This window comes from Brassica napus, chromosome A10 (assembly GCF_020379485.1).
Source record: "Brassica napus cultivar Da-Ae chromosome A10, Da-Ae, whole genome shotgun sequence".
Lineage (NCBI taxonomy): Eukaryota > Viridiplantae > Streptophyta > Magnoliopsida > Brassicales > Brassicaceae > Brassica > Brassica napus.
In genome coordinates this window covers 16827292-16846575 of record NC_063443.1, presented here as the reverse complement: position 1 = coordinate 16846575, position 19284 = coordinate 16827292, and the positions used below count along the sequence as shown (strand labels likewise).

The following is a 19284-nucleotide window of genomic DNA, read 5'->3' as shown; positions in this document are numbered from 1 at the left end:
TTAACTTTTGAGAGACAAAAAGACACTGGGGAATACGATTGCATGACGTGGCATTCCGACCGTTTGAGGGGTTCTTATTAGTCTTTGTCTTCTACTTATATGACAGTAACCTGAGAAGAGCGCTTCTTGCTTGCTAGCTGGGCCAATTGTAAGAGACAGCTGTGTGTTATCTGTAACGTAACAGTGACGAAACAATTGCTTCTTCGTCTTCTCTTTTGTCCTCATGGATAGGATAATAATAATAATGTTTTTAGTTTTTACGACTGAAAGATTCGTTATCTGAAAGTGACGCGAAAAAAATAAAGTGACAGATCAATAATAAAGTGCTAGTGAGTAAACTATGGGATAGAGAATAAAATACACAGTAGGACAAGGAAGTTCACAACATTCTCTCACTCTATCATGCGCTTCTTTATGTACATGTTAGCCAGTGTATACTGAATTTTCTGATTTGATATTCTACCCAAAAAGATAAGATAAGCACATGTGTTAGACTCTTCTGGTGCTTCTGTGAAAGAACTTCAGATATATGTCGGAGAAGAAGCTCTTTGGGAACACCAATACGATGAAATAACGTTCGAATCAAGTTTGACATTATTTACAATTAATAAAAAAGAAGTTTGACATCATCACATACTCAGCCTGCACATACTTATCCTAATAGTATTAATTTAGGATCGAGAATGTATCTTTCTACGGCACCATTTGCAACTTGAGGTCACGACCTTTTTATTAAATATAATATTGGAGTCGCGTAGATGCAGTTTCTCTCGTCACCAAACATGCTGAGAATTACAATACAAGTTAGACTTTATGCATCAATTATATTTACAGGTACTAACAATACTCAGCGTCTGTAACTAACTCTAGTGTACTAGGATATCTTCAGATCTCGATGGAACTTGGAAGCATGCTTAATACTAAAACTATTGTTTTACAACCAACGTAAGATTCAAATTCAACATGTTAAGATATAACAGGAGTGCAAAATTTTCTGACATTCTGATATCGGTTTAAACTATGTCGTGGTTTTGTTTACTGTGGGTTTGATTGTATTGATCATTACTCATAAGTCGTTTTCTTCCTATGTGGTCTTGTACTTGTGTCTGTGGTTGTAGAAAAGTTAGGTAGATGGGTCTTTTATCGATAGTCATTTGTAATAATGATTTTGTTTTTAATAATTACTCCATAAATAATGATAAAACAGACGAAAGCATAGAGCATAATTACTCCGTAAATAATGATTTTTTAGCACAAAAATATTGATACATAGTTAAAAACTCCTTATCTAGTCTATATGGGTCCATATCGCTTTTTATACACATTGTTGTAGTATATAAGCTTTTTTATCTAGACAAATTTAATGACGATGATTGAGAATGATGTTGTGACTTTCATGGAAGATCAGGTCTATCTATAGCTATTGATAGATTTTTTAAAAGTGATAATTAAATTGTAAAAAGGCATACTAGGCAAAAGAAGTAAAGATTCGAGGTATCAAAAAAGAAAGCGACATGTCGACCGGTGGCAAGTGGTGTTTCGCTAGATTTCACTACATAACATCCCAAACATATCAATACATGTGAAGAAAGCGTTTTTTGTTACCCTTTTTCTTCTTTGTTGCTTTCGTCCCCACTTCGCACTCTTATCCTCAGTCTCTCACCACTTGTTTCGTATATCTCTTAATTTGATTTGATAAAATCGTTGTAGATAATACGATACTAGTTGACTTGACCACCACTATCTTCACTCAGCTTTACACGCTTATGCCCGTGACATCTTTTACCAATATCTCTGCATCTTTGAATCATCACTTTTCCAAATAATATATAATCGAAATGTAAATAATGATTCTTCGTATTGCTAAACTTATATACTCCAGTTGCTGAATCAGGTTTCATGTGTATAGAAAAGTATAACCAAACTACAGTGTACAGTAGTACCACGTGATTGAAAAACATTATGAATACTACGACGGTCTCGCTCTGATCATAAACATATAACTTTCTCTTCTGAATCTGTTTTAGATAGTTTTTAATGTTTTAGTCTCAGTAATAGTTATCTACATTTGTTGGAATATAGTTTTCGCTATTTTTGATACTTGACTTGTCAAATGCCATATCGTTTAGAATCTTCACTTGACTCACGGTTTTATTTAACAAGGTTCCAACAACACTGATTAAATTATCCTTTGCTTAATAATTTCCCCACACTCATCATTGCAGCTCTCGAGCTCTAGACTAATCACCAAACACCCCAACATCTTGTGTATCATCAGCATATACAATGTGCTAATTAGTAACCGCTTTCCAACTCCATTATCCATGTTTGATTAGCCAATTTTTATTTTCAAGAAAACTTCTACAAATCAGAGAGAGATATAGTAAAGTAAATGTTTAATTACAAAGAAAGATCAGAGAAAGATAAAAGAAAATGTTTATTTAATCTTTTTGCACATATCAATCTATATGCCAAAGAGCATTTACATTTATATTAACGACCTCGTATTCACTGCGCGTCATACAAATAAAGAAACTAATCAACAATCAGAACGAGATCAAATCAACCGTCGCCGATCTTTTCGCCACCGGAGACGCCGGCAACCTCGCCGTGAAATTCGGAAAAGAAACATCCTCGTACGCTCGCACGTCGTCCTCGAAATTGAGCGCGTAGCTCAACGGATCGTAGCTGAAATCCACAGAAGGATAGCTCTGGCTCTGGTGCCTCTGATGATGATGATGATGGTGTTGATGAGCGCAGTTGCTGTTGCGGCACGTGACCTTGATGCGCGTCTTGACGCGGCGGCAACGATCTCTGATCTCGAGCTCCTGCGCGGTTGATTTGAGCCACTCGTAAGGAGATTTGGGAGTTCTTGATCCGATCATGGCTTCAGGCTCGACCACGGCGTTGGCTCCTAAGCAGCAGATGGGAGATCGCATTCTGTGGCCTCTCGTTGATCTGGCGGCGGAAGAGGGGGAACTGCATTCGTTGTACATCTTCTTGAGATTCTTTGAATAAGTTTTTGTGTAGAGAAGATTTATTTTTTGTTGTTGTTGTGAAGAAGAAGAAAAGGAAGACGGGTGAGTGAGAAAAAGAAGGATTGGGGAGAGAATAAATAGGAATAAAAAAATAATTAAGGGAAGTAAGATAAGGCAGTCCGTGTGTGTCGCGTGGGCTTGGGCCCGGTCCCGCGTTTTTTATGCCGTTTTGTTTTGGTTTTCGTTTCTACCCACTGATTTTATATTACTTTGATATTTTTTATATTTAATTTAATTTTTATTCTAACCAATTACATTTTGCAATTTTTAATTTATATTTTAGTTATTTAAAAAAAAACAAGTCTAACCTTTGTGGTTTTAGTCATAACATAAGTATTATATTAGAAATTGTTATATATGTCTTATTATATAAAGTTCGTGTTATCTTTTATCCAAAGAAAACAAATTCAATCAGCTCTTAGATTTGTTATATAAACTAGTAATAATTGTGTGTTAGAACAAGTCCAATGAAAAGATTTAAAAAGAGTATATACTATTAAAAAATTAAAAATAACAAAAAAAATAGGTGAGAAAATAAGGAAGAGTTATCTGCACCTATCTTTTTAGATATGAGTTTTATAATTATCATTTATTTGTTGGTTTCAACGTTTAAAAATAATTGAAATTGAAATTTTCTGTTAAAATATTAGTTTTTTAGAAACTTTTGACAATTTTTAGAAACCTTACCATCTCATCTTCTTGATCTCGAATCTGAATTTTCAAACTCATCTCTGCATATTAACACCAACACACACTCAATAGAGCTATAATACTCCACTACATATGGGTCAGAGATTCCATCAAGCACCTCTGTGGTTAGTTGAGGAACCTTAACTCTTACTTGGTTTCTGATCACAGCATTTTGAGGCAGTAGTAGCAAGTGGTAAACTTTCCTGCTCCAATACATGTTTACTTTGGAGACTGATGTGTCTAAACGATGCATCAGTCAATAGAATGAAGACAGAGATGGAACAAACCTGTAACAGTGAGCTGACGAGCAGCAGAAACCACCTGAGATACATCATACATATAAAGCTATTTCCATAGATTCAGACCAAAGCTCAAAACGTTTAGCAAAATAACAAATATACCCCTTATTTATTTTTATTTTGTCGACGCCCCTTATTTATTTATATTTTACGTTCTAACCCATAAGGTTTAGTTTATAGTATTGAAATTCTCAAAGAAGCCCCTATATTTGTTGTCTGTTTTATTTCTCAACCCGAAGAATGTAGTGGCTGCGACGAGAACTTCACCTTAGAAGCTTGAACCCTAAACCCCTCTCGCGATCCAGATCCAGCTTCAGGTACGATTCCGATCACCTCCTCTCTAACCTTTAGCTCCGCATCTCCTATATCAAAACTTCGTACCGTTTAGAGTGTAAAATCACCAACTACTTGTCGTTTTAAGTGTAGAATCCGACCTCGTTCGGTGCCTTGGCAAGAGACATGAGATGGCTGAGATATCTAAACCAATGGCGTGGAACAGCGAAGGAAGCGTTGGAGCAAGTATCAATCGTCGCCAAGTTTCTCTGTTTGATCCACGTCACCGATCGTTACATAATCTCATCCACTCACGTCTGTAAACCATTGCAATTCAATCTCTTTCCCTTCATCTTCCACAAGTAATCTAATTAGGGTTTATATTGGGGGTTTTAAGGTTCAAGGTCCTAGCATGCTTCCGACGCTTAACCTCACCGGCGATGTCATCTTAGCTGAACATTTATCGCACCGGTTCGGTAAGATCGGTCTCGGCGACATTGTGTTGGTTCGGTCTCCGACAGATCCAACGAGGATGGTGACAAAGCGGATATTGGGTTTAGAAGGGCATAGACTCTCTTTCTCTGCTGACCCTTTGGTCGGTGATGGCTCAGTCAGCGTTGTGGTATGAGCTCTTCATTAAAAATTCAATCTTTTGGTAAAAAAATGTGCAAAGTTCTAAGCTTTAGGATTTGTTAACTCTATTTATGTGTTGCTTCTTGGAATAGGTTCCAAAAGGACATGTTTGGATTCAGGGGGATAACTTGTATGCTTCAACTGATTCACGTAATTTTGGACCTGTACCTTACAGTCTCATCGAAGGAAAAGCTCTTCTACGGGTAAGTCTTTGTAGTTCGGAACCTTCGTTTCTAGCTCTTAAGTTGTTGTGGGATATAGAAGTGGTAACTATATGTTTGCTTCTTTAGGTCTGGCCACCACGATTCTTCGGGTCATTGAGGTGACGATCATACACTTTCCGAATGAACTCATTTGAGTAGTGTAATGTATCATCCAGATTTCGATAAAATCACAAAAGTGGGATAAGCATTTTTGCTCGGTTTCTTTATTGGCAATATTAGAGAAAGCCATGGACCTTGACGTTGTTTTATAGCTGAAGCTACCTTTAATGTTAAGAGAGATTTGGGTTTGTTAATTGGGTATTGAGCAAAGTTTTAGATATGTTGACGGGTTAGTGGTGTGATCCCAATCTATATATGCCTGGTCTGACCCGTGATAGTTACTCTTGCCAACTTGCCGGGGAGTGTGTGTTTGACGTTTTACTAGTTAAAAGTTTTGCACTAATCTCTTAAAATGTCAATGACAATAGCCAATATAATTTCGAAACTTAGCAATGACAATCACTTCTTCAACATTGCTTCATATAAAGTTAAAAGGAGAAAATAGACGAGTAACTAATGGTATGGTTAAAACCTTCGACATGATTGATGTTGGTAAAACATATATAATAGGTTTTCTGGATTGTATAGATAAGACCAAGATATTCAAATGTCTATTTTAGGTGGATGGTTATTGCCTAACCAAATCTACAAAGAGGTGTCTAAACAGAGAAGAAAAAGAATGGCACATCAGCATAATATCATACAGTAAATATCATCAGCATAATAGTATTGAATACAACATCATTGTTACCTCCGCTTTTAATAATAGGGATTATCAGAATATACCGGGATAAAATAAGCATATTCTTTTTAATAAAGGGGTTCTCAAATTAAATAATCACCAAAGTCTAGTCTACCATTGGTGGCGTGAAGCCATCAGTCAATACATAAAGATTCTTCTGTTTAATATTATCACAGCATAATTTTTTATTGCATGATATATTAGACATAATTTCCCGTTAATAGAGGACTCTAACACGGTTTATACTCTCCCTATCGCCAAAACAAAAATCAATATATTTGCTCTAAATCAATTACCCAAGTTTACAAGATTACTCTCGTGATCTTCACGCCACTATAGTAAAAGACTTTCCTTGCTAATAGAAAAAACTTGAAAAAAGCAAAAATGTAAAGCTAACAAAAGAGGTGCTTTGAGATAATACTAGAGTACTAGTGTATTATATATAGACTGTAATAAGAGCAATAATCACATGACCCACTACATGACCATGACCAGGATCATGACCGTGTTAAATAACTCTAAATCTAGTGTCAGACATTGGATCACCAGTTAACACTTTTGTCTCTCGGATTGTTATGAAGAGGCTAGGTAAGGCTGGACACGTATGAGACTCGGCCACACGTGTTATAGCTATGTGGAACGAGGTGGTTTGATGTTGTTGGCCTATTGCTTTAACACAATGTATGTCCCGACCATACAAAACTAACTGTTTTGTCCCTAACTCACCCAACAAGAACTCCATGTGCCCCGCATTATTGACCCCCCTACTATCTTACATTATTTTATTTTCCTTAGATTTGTCTAAAATCAACCCGTTACGATCGTCCTACCTACTTTAGTATGTGTATAATGTACAGGCCCTAATGTTTAATATATCCGTTTTAGTTATTATACTATGTTAATGCCATCAAGTTTGAAATATTATTACTACGAATTACACAAAAGTTTGATATACTGGTACTATGAATTACAGAATATGGGTCTACCGAGACCATTTCTCTTTCATAAAATGTTCTCATCCACCACCAGAAGACAGGACAATATGTGGTTAGCTAATTTATCACCAAACCCGCTGTTTTTTTTGTTAGGCTATAAAGAAGATAACAAATTCCTTAAGCTCAGTCATGAATAAATCAATCAAATCTCGAAGATGCATTGACTTGGCTCCTTTCCATCTAGTAAGTCACCCAAAGATTATTACCTCACCTTAAAAGTGGACTACTATGACCCAAATCCTAAAGCCAACGTTAACTATATTCTTCAACAAGTCTTGACTGAATATACGTCTGTTTTGATGGCTACAAATAAGCACATTGGAATATGGCTGTTGAGAGATGTAGCATCTCACGTACAATCAAATTATTGGACAGTATATAATCGTTTTTCAAGAGCAAAAGCCGCTTAAAATTTAATTATAGTGCTAGTAGTTGTACCTCTGGTGTTGATAACATGTGTTTTAATTAATTACTTCACAAGTGTTGGAAGAATATTTCGAATCATTAGTTCCATCAATACCTAATTTGAGTCTAATGTCAAACAAAGTTGGATGATTCTCCTCCACTGAAACAAGTATAACGAATTATAGTTTCATTATGGGTATAACCTTGCTTTGAAGCCCCTCCAAGAATTTGGCCAATTCACCAGTAGGTTTGAGGTGAAAAGTTGTTGACATGTCTTTCATTGGTATAAATTAATGTCTCCCGAATAAAAATATGGCATTACGATGTTTCTGTACAAACCATTCTCTTTTTGTGGGCAAACCATATATAATGTGTGTTCGAATTGACGATTGCCAGTGCCTTCTACAGAACTAGATATGTCAACTTCTGTCTTTAGCTTCCCATCACTCGTCTCTTTAGTTAGTGTTATGTCTCTTCCAGCAAACATATATATATTCTTACGGTTTCACCTTGCCTATTAATAGAACCAATTAAAAGGAGAGGTCCAGCAACCCTCCTCAGCTATTTATGCTATAATCAGTGAGATCGTAAATGCTTGTTGATATTTTTACGTTCTATATTATTGTTGGATACTAGTAGCTACTTTTGAATATTAGCAACTAATATTTGATGTTAAGAGACCAAGTCTAACAAAGAATTCCACATAACGCGTGTTTCAGACCAACACGTATAAAAAAATTGTGCAGTTGAAAAGTTTGACATAAAAAAAATCTTATAATTACTTACATTTTTGTTTATAATTAATTATCAGTAATCTAATTTTTTAATTGAAAATATGTTGAAATAGGTAAACTATCTTATTTTTGTCAAAAATAGGTAAACAATGTAATAGTCAAATTGGTTTATTATACTCTTGTTTAAGTCACATTTTTGTATATAAGTATTTTTGTGAATACCGTAATGAAACTATTGGATCGTGAAGACAAATAAAAGACCACTGGAATTGTAAATCCAGCTCCTGCCAAAACAACGGGCAATGACATTTCGTAGTTATCACTGACATCTTCCTTAGTCATCATACGTTGCAGCTTTTGTAACTGTCCACAAAAGCTTTCCTTAGACTTCTAATGGTAACATCCATCCTGCACCGTACCGTAGTTAACAGTAATAAAAATCTATACATATACCATATATCTATACGTTTTTATAACTGTCAGAACTGCACTGCAGTCAAACCGCTTGTCCCGCACCGCTCAATCCACTGTTACCATTCGGAGCCTTAATGTCGCCCTTCTCCGCCGTCGGATCAAGAACACGATTCATTTCGAAACGGCAAAACTGCCAAGTTGTAAAAAAAAAAGAACTAAAAAGAAATAAATAAAAAGCCATTACTATTAGCTAACCATGGTTAAATTTGACTAACCCGATATAGAATCACCCAAATTTCGGAAAAGGTCAAACCCTTTTAAAGTATTTACAATTCATGCCATTGGGTCAGCTTTTGCTATAAATTCGGTTGCTGAGACTCGCTAGGTTTGCCGAACCAACCTCCCTCCGGGACCTTCTAAAGAGCAAAAATCTCTCAGTAGCCTCCTTCCTTCTTCTCAGAAGACTTCTTCTAAATCTCTCTTTTGACTTTTAAAATATGCAAAGAAAAACAATGGTGACAACATCCTCTCGTACCAAATCAAACGGCCATGTGCTCCGTTCTCAATCGCCGTCGGGTCGATTCTGCGGCGATTACTCCAAATCCACCCCATCGTCGTCTTCCTCTACCTTCGCTTCGTCTACGAGCTCCAGCTTCTCGTCTCCGTCCTCATCCTTCTTCAGCAACCACCACCGATCCGCGTCTCCGACTCGCGTGAACCTATACAACCCTCAGCCGATTGCTCAGTCCTTTCGTTACTCTCTCGACAGCAGATCCATCTCCCCTACCAACAGATCCATCTCCGTTACGAAGAAGCCTCAGCCTAGCAGCCACCACCACCACCACAAGATCTCCTCTTCCCCGAGGAGGTGTATGTGCTCTCCGACGACTCATCCCGGATCTTTCCGATGCAGTCTTCACAAAAACGTTGCGAATCCGCACGGTCAAGGCGCGTCGTCGTCGGCGTATCCGACGAACAGTTTGAATATGCGGAGATCCGCGATGACGAATTCGCTGGTGAGAATCGGTGGGGTTGAAGGAGAGTGGGTGAGGAGAGCCTTGACGACTCTGATAAGGCCTTCGTCGCATCATCTGAGACGAAGGGCTGCTTATCAGCCTCGTCCCAGTAGGCTATCGATCATGTCGAAAGCCACCGAATGTAATTGATTTTGATTTCAGGTTTCAGGTTTGCTTTCTCTTTTTGAAAACCACAGGCGTTAGATCTGGAGAAGGAAGACTCTAATCTATAGCCGGTGGCGACTGTGGATGAGAATCTCAACCTTGGAATCGAGTTTTGTAAAACGAAGATGATCTTATAATTTTTTTGTTTGTTGTTGGGTGAAGAAAGATGTATATATTTACTCTAAAAAAAAAGAAGAAATGTCGGACTCGAGAAATTGAACCTAGCTAGAATCAAATCTATGTGAACTGATCTGAATCAAAATGTTCAATTCTGTTTTTTTTTTTACTTATTCATGAAACAAGTGAGATTTAGTCTCATATCCATTGTATTTGTATGCAGTGTTTGTCAGATTCCCGTTTATACGTTTCCCGTGAAGTCGACGTTCGTTGACCGTCCCGTTCACCGTTGTGCGTTCCGTTGATTTTCGAGGTATGCGTTGTTCGTCGTGTGAGGTATGGTATGTTCTTTTATTTATTTCGTTTTTTCTTGTTTTTTTTTTTTTCTTTTTTGGGTGTGGTTTTTTTTTTTTTGCCTTTTTCTCCTATTTTGCAGGTTGCGTTTGGTAATGGAGTTTGAACTACTTTAGTACCCGGTTACATGGAATTGAAAGATGAACAAAAAATAACCAGCAGAAGTGACATAGAAAAATGGTTTCGAAATGGTCTTTCTGGATGAACATTGATGACAATATTTCACATAAGGACTGGAGGAAAAAACGAGAAAGTATATTTTGGATAGATGATGACTGACCAATTAGAAAACGACCGAACATGAAAATTAGCAGAGGATTTGCTGGAAAATAAATTTGAATAATCGGAAATTGGGAATCATTACATTCATGAACATCTAAGTTGAGAATATTTGAAAGAGGAGAAAACTAGAGCTAAGAGTGTTAAAGACCGTCTTTATGATCTTCGGAACTATTATACTCGATATTATACATCCAAGATACGTCCATCATTAGCATTAAATATTAGTGATGAATAGAAGGGTTGATTACCACAAAGTTGGATTAGACTTGTAAGCTTCTCTAAATTATGGATCCCTTCTGGTTAAGATCGGTTTATGTTCAATCTGTCTTGGTTTAAGCATTGAACCCATACAATTTTTCTTGGGATATACTACCAAATTGTCCCGTTTGGGTTTCGTTACATATACACATCCAGATAGTTTAGCTAACTGGCTCATATGTCAAGATTCTGTTCTAAGAATATGTCAAATTGACAGTGGCTCTCACTCTTTTTATAATCTACCGCTGCTTCATCAATACATGAGCACAAGAGATAACAATGATACATTGTATATGTTTTGAGACGCATCTCATGCTATTCTATACGATTTTGTAATTACACCCACCTGATTCTGTTACTGTGCGCGATGCTTTTGCAAAATACTTGCATTTCATGTTGTTTCGACTTGGCTGCTCTCAAAATGGGAAGAAGGGTCGGGGACAATTTATGTGAGCGTCAAATAGCTTTTTATGTCTTACGTTAGATCTTGTTTATTTAGAGTCTGGAGTTTAAATAATTGATAAGTCATAATTTTTGTTTTGTAAATTGGAGAATGGTAGTTGAAAAATAAATATCATATATTCAAATTATAGTGACATCATGAGAGATAAGCCGACTATAATTATTACTAGTAGTGTTCTAGATCTTCTAAGAGCATCAGCATTATTGAACCTCTTGAAAGGGTTCACAAAGCATTTTTTTATTATTATTTTTTTTTCTGTTTGATTTTTGTTTTTATAAAAAAAAAAAAAAAAATTTATAACCGGATCAACCGCGGGCCGCCACGTGTCGTGGGGCCCGCGCTACAATGATGATCCGGGTTCAGTGCAGTGAACTTCTAAGAGGGAGGTTCATTGCTTTTGTTTATTTTAATATTTTTTTTTTTCGAAAACTGTGTGAACTGCCCATGGAGTTCACTAATGCAGATGCTCTAAGAGGCGCATTGCAATAAATTGTACGAAAAACTGATGAAGAAAGGGTGAAATAAGGGATTCAATTTTATAAAAGACGAGAAAGAGGAATGAAGATAGGGGTAGACGTCTTCCTTACCTGTAACAGTATATGCCACCATCATATTGTTCAATTATTGATATCATACTACTAGATAAGTAATGATATATTTACTCTTATATAGTAATATTGATATCTTTTCTCATCATGAATTAGGCTCATTTCATAGTGACATCATAGCAAGCCGACCGACTAACTTGCAAAATTCCTAAAACGTAAACAAATATAAGAGATATACTACTACTACTTTATTCCCAATTATTATCACCACAAAAAAAAAAAGAGAGAGGACTTGGGCGTGATGATGCGTGAAAGCGATATTATTAGGATTTAGGTGCGCTGGAAACCAAACTTCTTGTGATGTTCAACCAGAAATAAACTATTTAATCATCTTCCATAATTATCAGGGAGATGCTGTTTTAAGATGGTGCAACTAAGATTTCATCTTCCATATACAAATCTTTTGACGATTTTTAAACTTTACGCAAGTCTTTATACCATACATAGTTAGTTTGATTTACAAGATACGTATCGATCGGCACTATTAGGCAATACACCATGTAGATAATGGCTGGCTGATTTTTTATTTTGGTTTTTAATAAATACAAACCGTTACTTCTGATGTGTCCACCCCAACGAAGGCGTGAACATCCTTAAACGGCTTCCCAGAATTACTCTTCAGGAGAACGTGATATTTGATTGTGTTTAACTGAAGATGCTGTTAGTAGATTAATAAGAGGTTACATTCATTTGGTTAGTTCAAGTCAGAAAATGACGAAAGTGAGTGTGTTTTGCGTGGCGGATTGGAAATTCCTGAAAAAGACTTGAAGTTCGGGTTGCTTGTGTCCGAAGCGTGAGGTTACAAACTTAGTATACCTTTTCTCTTTTAATTCCATTGTCTCTACTGTAAGTTTTGTCAATATCATACTAAGCTATGTTCTCAAGTTCACACGTAATTTGTTGTTGTTGAGCTCTTGTTCATCTGACACGTTTGTGAGTGAGTTTAGAGCAACTCCAATGGTGTTACCCACCATTGGAGTCCTTAACAATATAATATAATTTTTTTTTCTTTTTGAATAGTTAAGAACTTTACTCTAAAATGTATGTGCAATGGTGTTACCCAATATGGAATCCTTAAGAATTAAAAAATATTAAATGTGTTGAAGCCTGACTCTTGTATTATGGCTATGGAGGTAGCCACTAGTGTCAATGTGTTGAAGCCTTACTCTTTGGTCTTGTTTCCATGTCTTTCCACTACCTTCGATTGTAAACCTATAAGCAATGGTAAGTTTTGTTTGTTTTTTGATGGATGTAAATAGACTAAATAAATTAGATCAAATATGAAATAGCTATTCGTAGTATTACTTCCAGTGATCCCCAGTGTCGGAATTTGAATCATCTCCAAAGCAGCTAACCTGAACAAAGAAAATGGGTTAGCAATAAAGAGAATGCAACTACATATTGAAACCAGCACAGAACTTCAGAATCCACATACTACTAGCTCTCTAAATCAACATCCTGGAAGTAGTAGCTGTTTATAGTGTCCAATTGTTTTAAAAAACTCTTACGACAGATCTTTTACATCCATGCTTGGCAGATGAGGGAATACAAACCTCTAAGTTGCCTGAAATAGTGGATGCATGCAAGTGACTGTGGTCAGATTCAAACCCTTGGGATAGGTACAATAATACAAAACAACCAAAGTCAGCTCAAGAACATTAAACTTAAAGACAAGAAAATTAATAGAAGTAGCCAGACTCTTACTTTGCCTCGGATTCAGAACCGTTCCTATGTTCAGAACCGTTTTTCTGATTTGCAGAAGCCTTTTGAGGACGGTAGTTATCAAACTTTTCTTCATCTTTCTCCCTATCATCATCAAACTCTTTCCTGAAAAAGAGAAAAAAAATATTTTTAAGTAAAAGCATTCTGAAAGAAACCTTATGAAGTGAGAAAGAGTCAGTAAAGAGGATTACTTTGGTTTCATTTCCAACTCAAGCCCAGCAAAAACCAAACTTTGCTTCATAACATTCTGAGCATCCTCTTCAGTAGGGAACTCAACCAAGGCAACACCACAAAACACTCTCGTCTCTGCTACATGACGAGGCATCCTCACACTATTAACCTGCAGAAATACACATATATAATCAATTACTCTTAACTATTCTCCAAAGATTAAAACTGACTAATGATGTAGTGCATTTACCTTCCCGTACTGACTGAAAAAGGCTTCCACGTCTTCCCTTTTAACATCGTACGAGAACGGTGAAGCAGCTACAGTTCTAGCGTTAAGCTGTTCAATCAAATCTTCAAGCTTCAACAACTTTGTACTCCTACCAACCTTCTTCCCTGTGTAATCAAATCCAAAAGTGATCATTATAATATAAAAATATACTTCTCCAAACTAAGCACAGTTATCTTAAGAAAGCTCGTGAATTTGAATACAAAAGACAGGTCTCAGTGTAGCCTAACACTTAACACAAAGATTATACCAAGCCCTTAAAGAACTCACCATCTTCAGAAACCTTGAGAGCAGAAGAGGTACGAAGAGTATCAGCAACAGCTTTGATGGTATCTTCAGGAACCTCATCTCCTTTGGAATCACCCAGCTTCAAATAAGCTCTCATCTTACTGAAGTTATCAATACCTCGACGCCTTCTGTACAGCATCATTTCATAAGCTTAATCGCACTCCCATAAGTTATCTGCCATTGGAGTTAAAGCATTCAAGCATCTGATCAAACCACAATTCGTATTCGATTAGAGAATTCGAAAATCAATACCTCGACGCCTTCTTTACCGGAAGGTGCGGCGGAAGCGGAGGTGTAGCCGGAATCGGGATCAAGGCTCAGCTAAAGGAAGAGAGCGAGGCAGAAGAATCCCAGAGCCATCAGGAAGAGGAGAGCGATGAACCAGTTCTGCTGATAAAAGGGAAATTCGGGGATTGCTTTCCTCGCCGAGGGAGGTCGTAGAGACGAATCAGAGGAAGGAGATGATGTTGCCAGCTCATCTGGGATCAAAGCCAAAAAATCCTTAACTAAAAATTATTTTTTACCTAAAGCTAATTTAATAATAGTATTTTATCCTGATTTGCTTAAGGATTAGCGCTAAGAAATAGCTAACATCCCGCGTTGCGGGTGGTCTTATGTTCCTGGTCAAACCGACTTTTAACCAAAGCAGATGAATAAGGACCATAATGCTATATTAATGACTATATTAATATCTACATAATTTCCTCCGAAATGCACTTCTTGTGTTGCCCTTTTCCTTTTGGCTTTTGATTATTGAATTTCTAAAATCTTCTCTTTTGAGGTTTGTTGTTTAAAGAACGGACAACTTTAGTTGGCTCAACAAACAAGTTCTCGGAGAAATTTAATTTAATAGTCGCTATTTAAAATATAATGGAAAATATCAGAAAATGATCATTGAGCTTGCTATCAACTTATTTAAATATTTTTAATTTATTTAAAGACCTAGACCAAAAGTATTAAAAGTTTACAATTGATGACTTATGTTCTTTACACACGATCATAATCTGCGAGCTATGATCCTTCTCTTTTGGCAACGATCCAGTCTTGATGGATCCTAAGTTGATAATATTTTGTTTATTAACAATTTCACATTCCAAAAAAAAAAACTTAAGGAACTGGTCAACAACGGCAGTTCAGTGATCGAGGAGACCTAGCTAGATATTCAACATATTTTTCTGTGGAATACCTCATTTTAATTGTGACATCAAGCTATCAAAACTAAAAGATTGCGGTCACATATGAAGGTCTTCAATCTGAAAATTTAGGTTTTAATAAATACAAAGCGTTAGTCAGCAGCTGAGGTGGGGGAAACGAGAAACGAGTGATGAGTAGTGAACCACACGCTTTCAATAAGATTAGTAATTAACCATTAAGCTTTAGCTAGAGAAGAGCCGATCCAGAGACACTACATGTGACGATGAGAAACCACCAAGAGTTTATATAACATTTTTCGTTCTTCCATGCTGGTTTGGCATTTTTCACTTTATTTTTCTCTATCCTAAAACTCATCCACATTCTTTTTGTGAGTTCGTGATTCTGTCTCCTGTATAATTCAAATCGGTCCATCCACACATACTCTTCAAACAAAACAAGATACTTGTTGTCTTTATCAATGTAATTCATATTCGTAGATAATCTACAACCACTCATAATAGAAAATATACAAAATAAAATCGAAGTAGAAAACGGCAACGTTCACATGTTCGATGTCAATTGGAATCTAGTATGAGCTCCCGCCGGAAAAATAGAAGTTGAGGAACGAAGAAGTGTAGTTGATTGCGAAAAGTGAGGTTAAAATGTAAGAAAAGAGTTGAAACTTAAATAGAGTCATGACAAAATATATTGCGTACGTCCATGAAATTGTGTGAATTGCTCCACCCCAGGCTCTGATAACGACAATCAATCTTTACGTTTGGAAGTACAGCTTTTTATTAAATTACAATAATGGAGTTCATAAAATCCCATGTCCCAACCATTTCACGATATTTTTATAATTAGTTCCTTGATTCTTTAACCCTTTATATAAGGACCAATATACTAGTTGACAAGTCACAAAAAAAAGCACGAGCCTAAGGAATTAGTCTATGGTTTTAAGTATTGGGCCGGCCCATCCAGAAGCCTATACAAGTTTTGGCCTAGTATGATTACAGAAGTTCGAAAGCATGAACCAATATACGTTCCTCTTATAAGGTGGGATCAAACCTATAAACATTTTTTTGAATAACATCTCATTTACTAGTATTAGTAATTAATTTGAAAAGATATAATTATGTGGTGATATAGCTGCAACTGAAGCTCCTATACTGTCCCTTAGACAAAGAAAGGGGATTCAAGAACCCGTTTAACCCAATAGTGTGATTGTGAGAGAATAGTGGGATTGTGAGAGTGGTGGCTTTTGAAGACTTGCCAGCTGAAGATTTCATGAGAAAAGAAGATCCATGTGTGGTTATCATGTTGAAGAAATCGTAAACGAAATCCAAGACAAGGGAAAAGCAGATCTATTTCCGGTTTGGAACCAGACATTGATTTTGTGGTGGAAGATGTTTTGCATTCTCTATTGATTCTTGACATATGGGACCATGACAAGTTTGGCAAGGTGAGATAAATGTTAAATAAACTAAACTTAATTTATGTATGAATCTACAAATATAATATAAAATAGGGAGAGTGATAATGACACTTGACTGTTGGAATAAGCTTGTTTCATTTGACTATTAATGAAGAACGAAAAATTGAGGAAGAAGATTAGGAATTTAGGAACTGAAATGGTGGAGCAACCTCAGTGCCGTGCGAAGGATTTCAGGGGCCTAAGTCAAGTTTTAAAAATAAATTTATATACAACTATAAAAAAAACAATTTTTTAATATGATATATCACATTCGCGAAATACATAAGTTTAACACTTATTACGTAAATATGATATATTATGTCCTATAAAAAATGTATATGGATTTAGAAATTGAGTTATTCGATTCTCGTGGATAGTTTTTTTTTAAATATAAGTTTAAACAACTAAACTAGAAATTATTTTAAATTTTGGGGCCCTAGAAAACGTAATATTATTTAGGGGCTTAAGGCGAATGTCTTTTTCAATACACTATAAGCACGACTCTGAGCAACCTGCGTGAGAAGAAAAAAGAGTTTTATTAGTCACGTGTGATACGTACACATGATCAATGAAATTAAAAGGAAATCATCTTATTAAATAAGAATAGGAAATAACTGAATTAGCATTTTTAGAATAGTAATTTTCCTTACATTGTTGCTAAAGGTTTTGCTATATATATTGAAGAGACACAGATTCGTCTTTCTTACTGTTCGGTCTGAAACACAAAAGTTGTTATCATGTTCTCGGAGATGTCTGTGTACGGCAGTTACTCTAACGGAGACGGCATCTTCGGATCCAACGGTGGTCACGACGGTCCTATCTTGCCACCGCCGTCCGCGATGGAGTCTGATGAGGGAACTGCTCTCAGAGAATGGAGAAGACAGAATGTAATTCATCTCGAGGAGAAGGAGAAGAGAGAAAAGGAGTTGTGGAACCAAATAATTGAGGAAGCTAATCAATTCAAAGAGGAGTTTCATAAGAAGAGAGAGCAAACTTGTGAAAATAACAAAGCAGCTAACAGGGAGAAAGAAAAGCTGTATGTGGAGAACCAAGAGAAGTTTTACGCGGAAGCCAGCAAGAACTACTGGAAGGCAATAGCAGAGCTAGTTCCTAAAGAGGTTCCAACTATAGAGAAACGAAGAGGGAAGAAAGAGGAAGATCCCAAGAAGCCTTCAATCTCTGTGATTCAAGGTCCAAAGCCTGACAAGCCAACCGATCTCTCAAGAATGAGACAGATATTGCTGAAGCTCAAACAGCACCCAAAGAATGTTCAAACCAAGCCCACCGAGGCTGTTGCTGCTGCTTAATAAGCCATCTTTGTTTTTCATCTTTGTGTGTTATATATACAGCTGAGATATTGTAAGGGCACATGTGTGGGTTATTATTAACATAGTTATGTCATGTTGGATGATACTTGATAGCATTCATGTTTGAACTCAATCAGAAATCATTAAGAAGTGGTTAAATAATTTTAAAAAAACGATCATTAATAATAATAACAGCTTTTCTGAAATCTTATTTTCGCTTCTTCTGAAGGCAATCCAACGTTTCTTTTTTTCTTAACCACAATCCAACACGAGTGATGTTAGAAGGAGAGTTTCAAGAGTGTTATGAGTTAGATGGAGCTAAATCAGAGGAGATTTGTATCCATCTCTAATGGAGATTTAAGCTCAAAGACGCCTCTTGATTCTGCTCTTGCCTGTCAGCAGTTCAGCACAATTACTTTACCTTTTCTTATTGTCGTTTCTTTGCTTTTTTCTGTTGTATAGTGTACTGGTGACTGATGTTACTCATCCTTCCTTCCTTGCCATGCAAGAAAGCAATATAAATAAGTTTCAAAAAAGAATAAAAAGAAAGTAATATAATTAAAGAAAAGCATACACTTATTTTGTTAATATATTGTAAATTGTGACTGAACTGAGAGATATTCGTGTAGATTGCGTTTTTGGCCTTTTAGGGATTTTTCAAAATCTTGAGTATTATCGCAAATAGCACAATGAAAATATTTTTTCGCTAAAATATAGACATCGTACTATTACTGATGATCTTTTCATGTATCGTATAGCCCTTACATATAAAACAAGAATATTTAAAATTTTATTGAGGAATAACGCCCAATTATACCTAACAAATCTCAACCAAATCGATAAATTTGCGTTGAATGTAATATGTTTTTGATATAATTATTTCTATGTGTTGATAAGTACCACAACTTAAATCTAAGTCAATCTTCAAAGCAATAAAAAACGAATAAAAAGCAAAATATATTTTGTTTGAGAACCGATCGAACCACTTCCAACCTAAACCGTGCCAAAGAAAAAAAAAACCACAAAGAGAGTCACGTTTAATTACTTGAATGGCATGCATTGACCAAAACAATAAAATTAATTGAATTTGTTAACCAAAAAATCTGAAACCGGATAATACGCCAATCAGTAACACACATATAAATAGTTCAGT

The 19284-nt window shown here is 36.1% G+C and overlaps 5 protein-coding genes across 9 annotated transcripts; 3 read left to right on the top strand and 2 right to left on the bottom strand.

Moving 5' to 3' along the window:
• Positions 1 to 2422: 2422 nt before the first annotated feature.
• Positions 2423 to 3253, bottom strand: LOC106372433. Its single transcript, XM_013812644.3, has one exon. The coding sequence runs from the start codon at positions 2994 to 2996 to the stop codon at positions 2547 to 2549; it is 450 nt and encodes a 149-aa protein (XP_013668098.2). The 5' UTR covers positions 2997 to 3253; the 3' UTR covers positions 2423 to 2546.
• A 504-nt stretch (positions 3254 to 3757) lies between these two features.
• Positions 3758 to 5476, top strand: LOC106372431 (mitochondrial inner membrane protease subunit 1). Of its 4 annotated transcripts, none has more exons than XM_013812640.3 (5): positions 3758 to 4344; positions 4454 to 4615; positions 4698 to 4922; positions 5026 to 5136; positions 5224 to 5476. In XM_013812640.3, exons 2-5 carry the CDS (start codon positions 4487 to 4489, stop codon positions 5257 to 5259), a joined length of 501 nt encoding a protein of 166 aa, XP_013668094.1. In that variant the 5' UTR covers positions 3758 to 4344; positions 4454 to 4486; the 3' UTR covers positions 5260 to 5476. The 4 variants fall into 4 exon arrangements, with proteins under 4 accessions (XP_013668094.1, XP_013668096.1, XP_013668097.1 ...); XM_013812642.3 differs by having other exon boundaries at positions 4114 to 4344; positions 4705 to 4922; XM_013812643.3 differs by having other exon boundaries at positions 4222 to 4344; positions 4449 to 4615; positions 4705 to 4922.
• Positions 5477 to 8737: 3261 nt separating this feature from the next.
• On the top strand, positions 8738 to 10507 carry LOC106372430 (putative protein TPRXL). Its single transcript, XM_022693617.2, has one exon. It carries the CDS (start codon positions 8984 to 8986, stop codon positions 9650 to 9652), a length of 669 nt encoding a protein of 222 aa, XP_022549338.2. The 5' UTR covers positions 8738 to 8983; the 3' UTR covers positions 9653 to 10507.
• Positions 10508 to 12382: 1875 nt separating this feature from the next.
• Positions 12383 to 14856, bottom strand: LOC106369971 (la protein 1-like). 2 transcript variants are annotated; one of them, XR_002654562.2, is made up of 8 exons: positions 14469 to 14853; positions 14199 to 14390; positions 13893 to 14035; positions 13663 to 13811; positions 13454 to 13576; positions 13303 to 13358; positions 13055 to 13104; positions 12383 to 12961 (listed from the first exon to the last, which is right to left on the bottom strand). XR_002654562.2 is itself a non-coding variant. In XM_022693044.2 (8 exons), exons 2-7 carry the CDS (start codon positions 14356 to 14358, stop codon positions 13100 to 13102), a joined length of 591 nt encoding a protein of 196 aa, XP_022548765.1. In that variant the 5' UTR covers positions 14359 to 14390; positions 14469 to 14856; the 3' UTR covers positions 12385 to 12961; positions 13055 to 13099. The 2 variants fall into 2 exon arrangements, 1 of the variants encoding a protein (XP_022548765.1); XM_022693044.2 differs by having other exon boundaries at positions 12385 to 12961; positions 13303 to 13313; positions 14469 to 14856.
• A 1582-nt stretch (positions 14857 to 16438) lies between these two features.
• LOC106370661 (clathrin light chain 2) lies at positions 16439 to 19139 on the top strand. Its single transcript, XM_048742408.1, has one exon. It carries the CDS (start codon positions 17562 to 17564, stop codon positions 18129 to 18131), a length of 570 nt encoding a protein of 189 aa, XP_048598365.1. The 5' UTR covers positions 16439 to 17561; the 3' UTR covers positions 18132 to 19139.
• Positions 19140 to 19284: the final 145 nt, after the last annotated feature.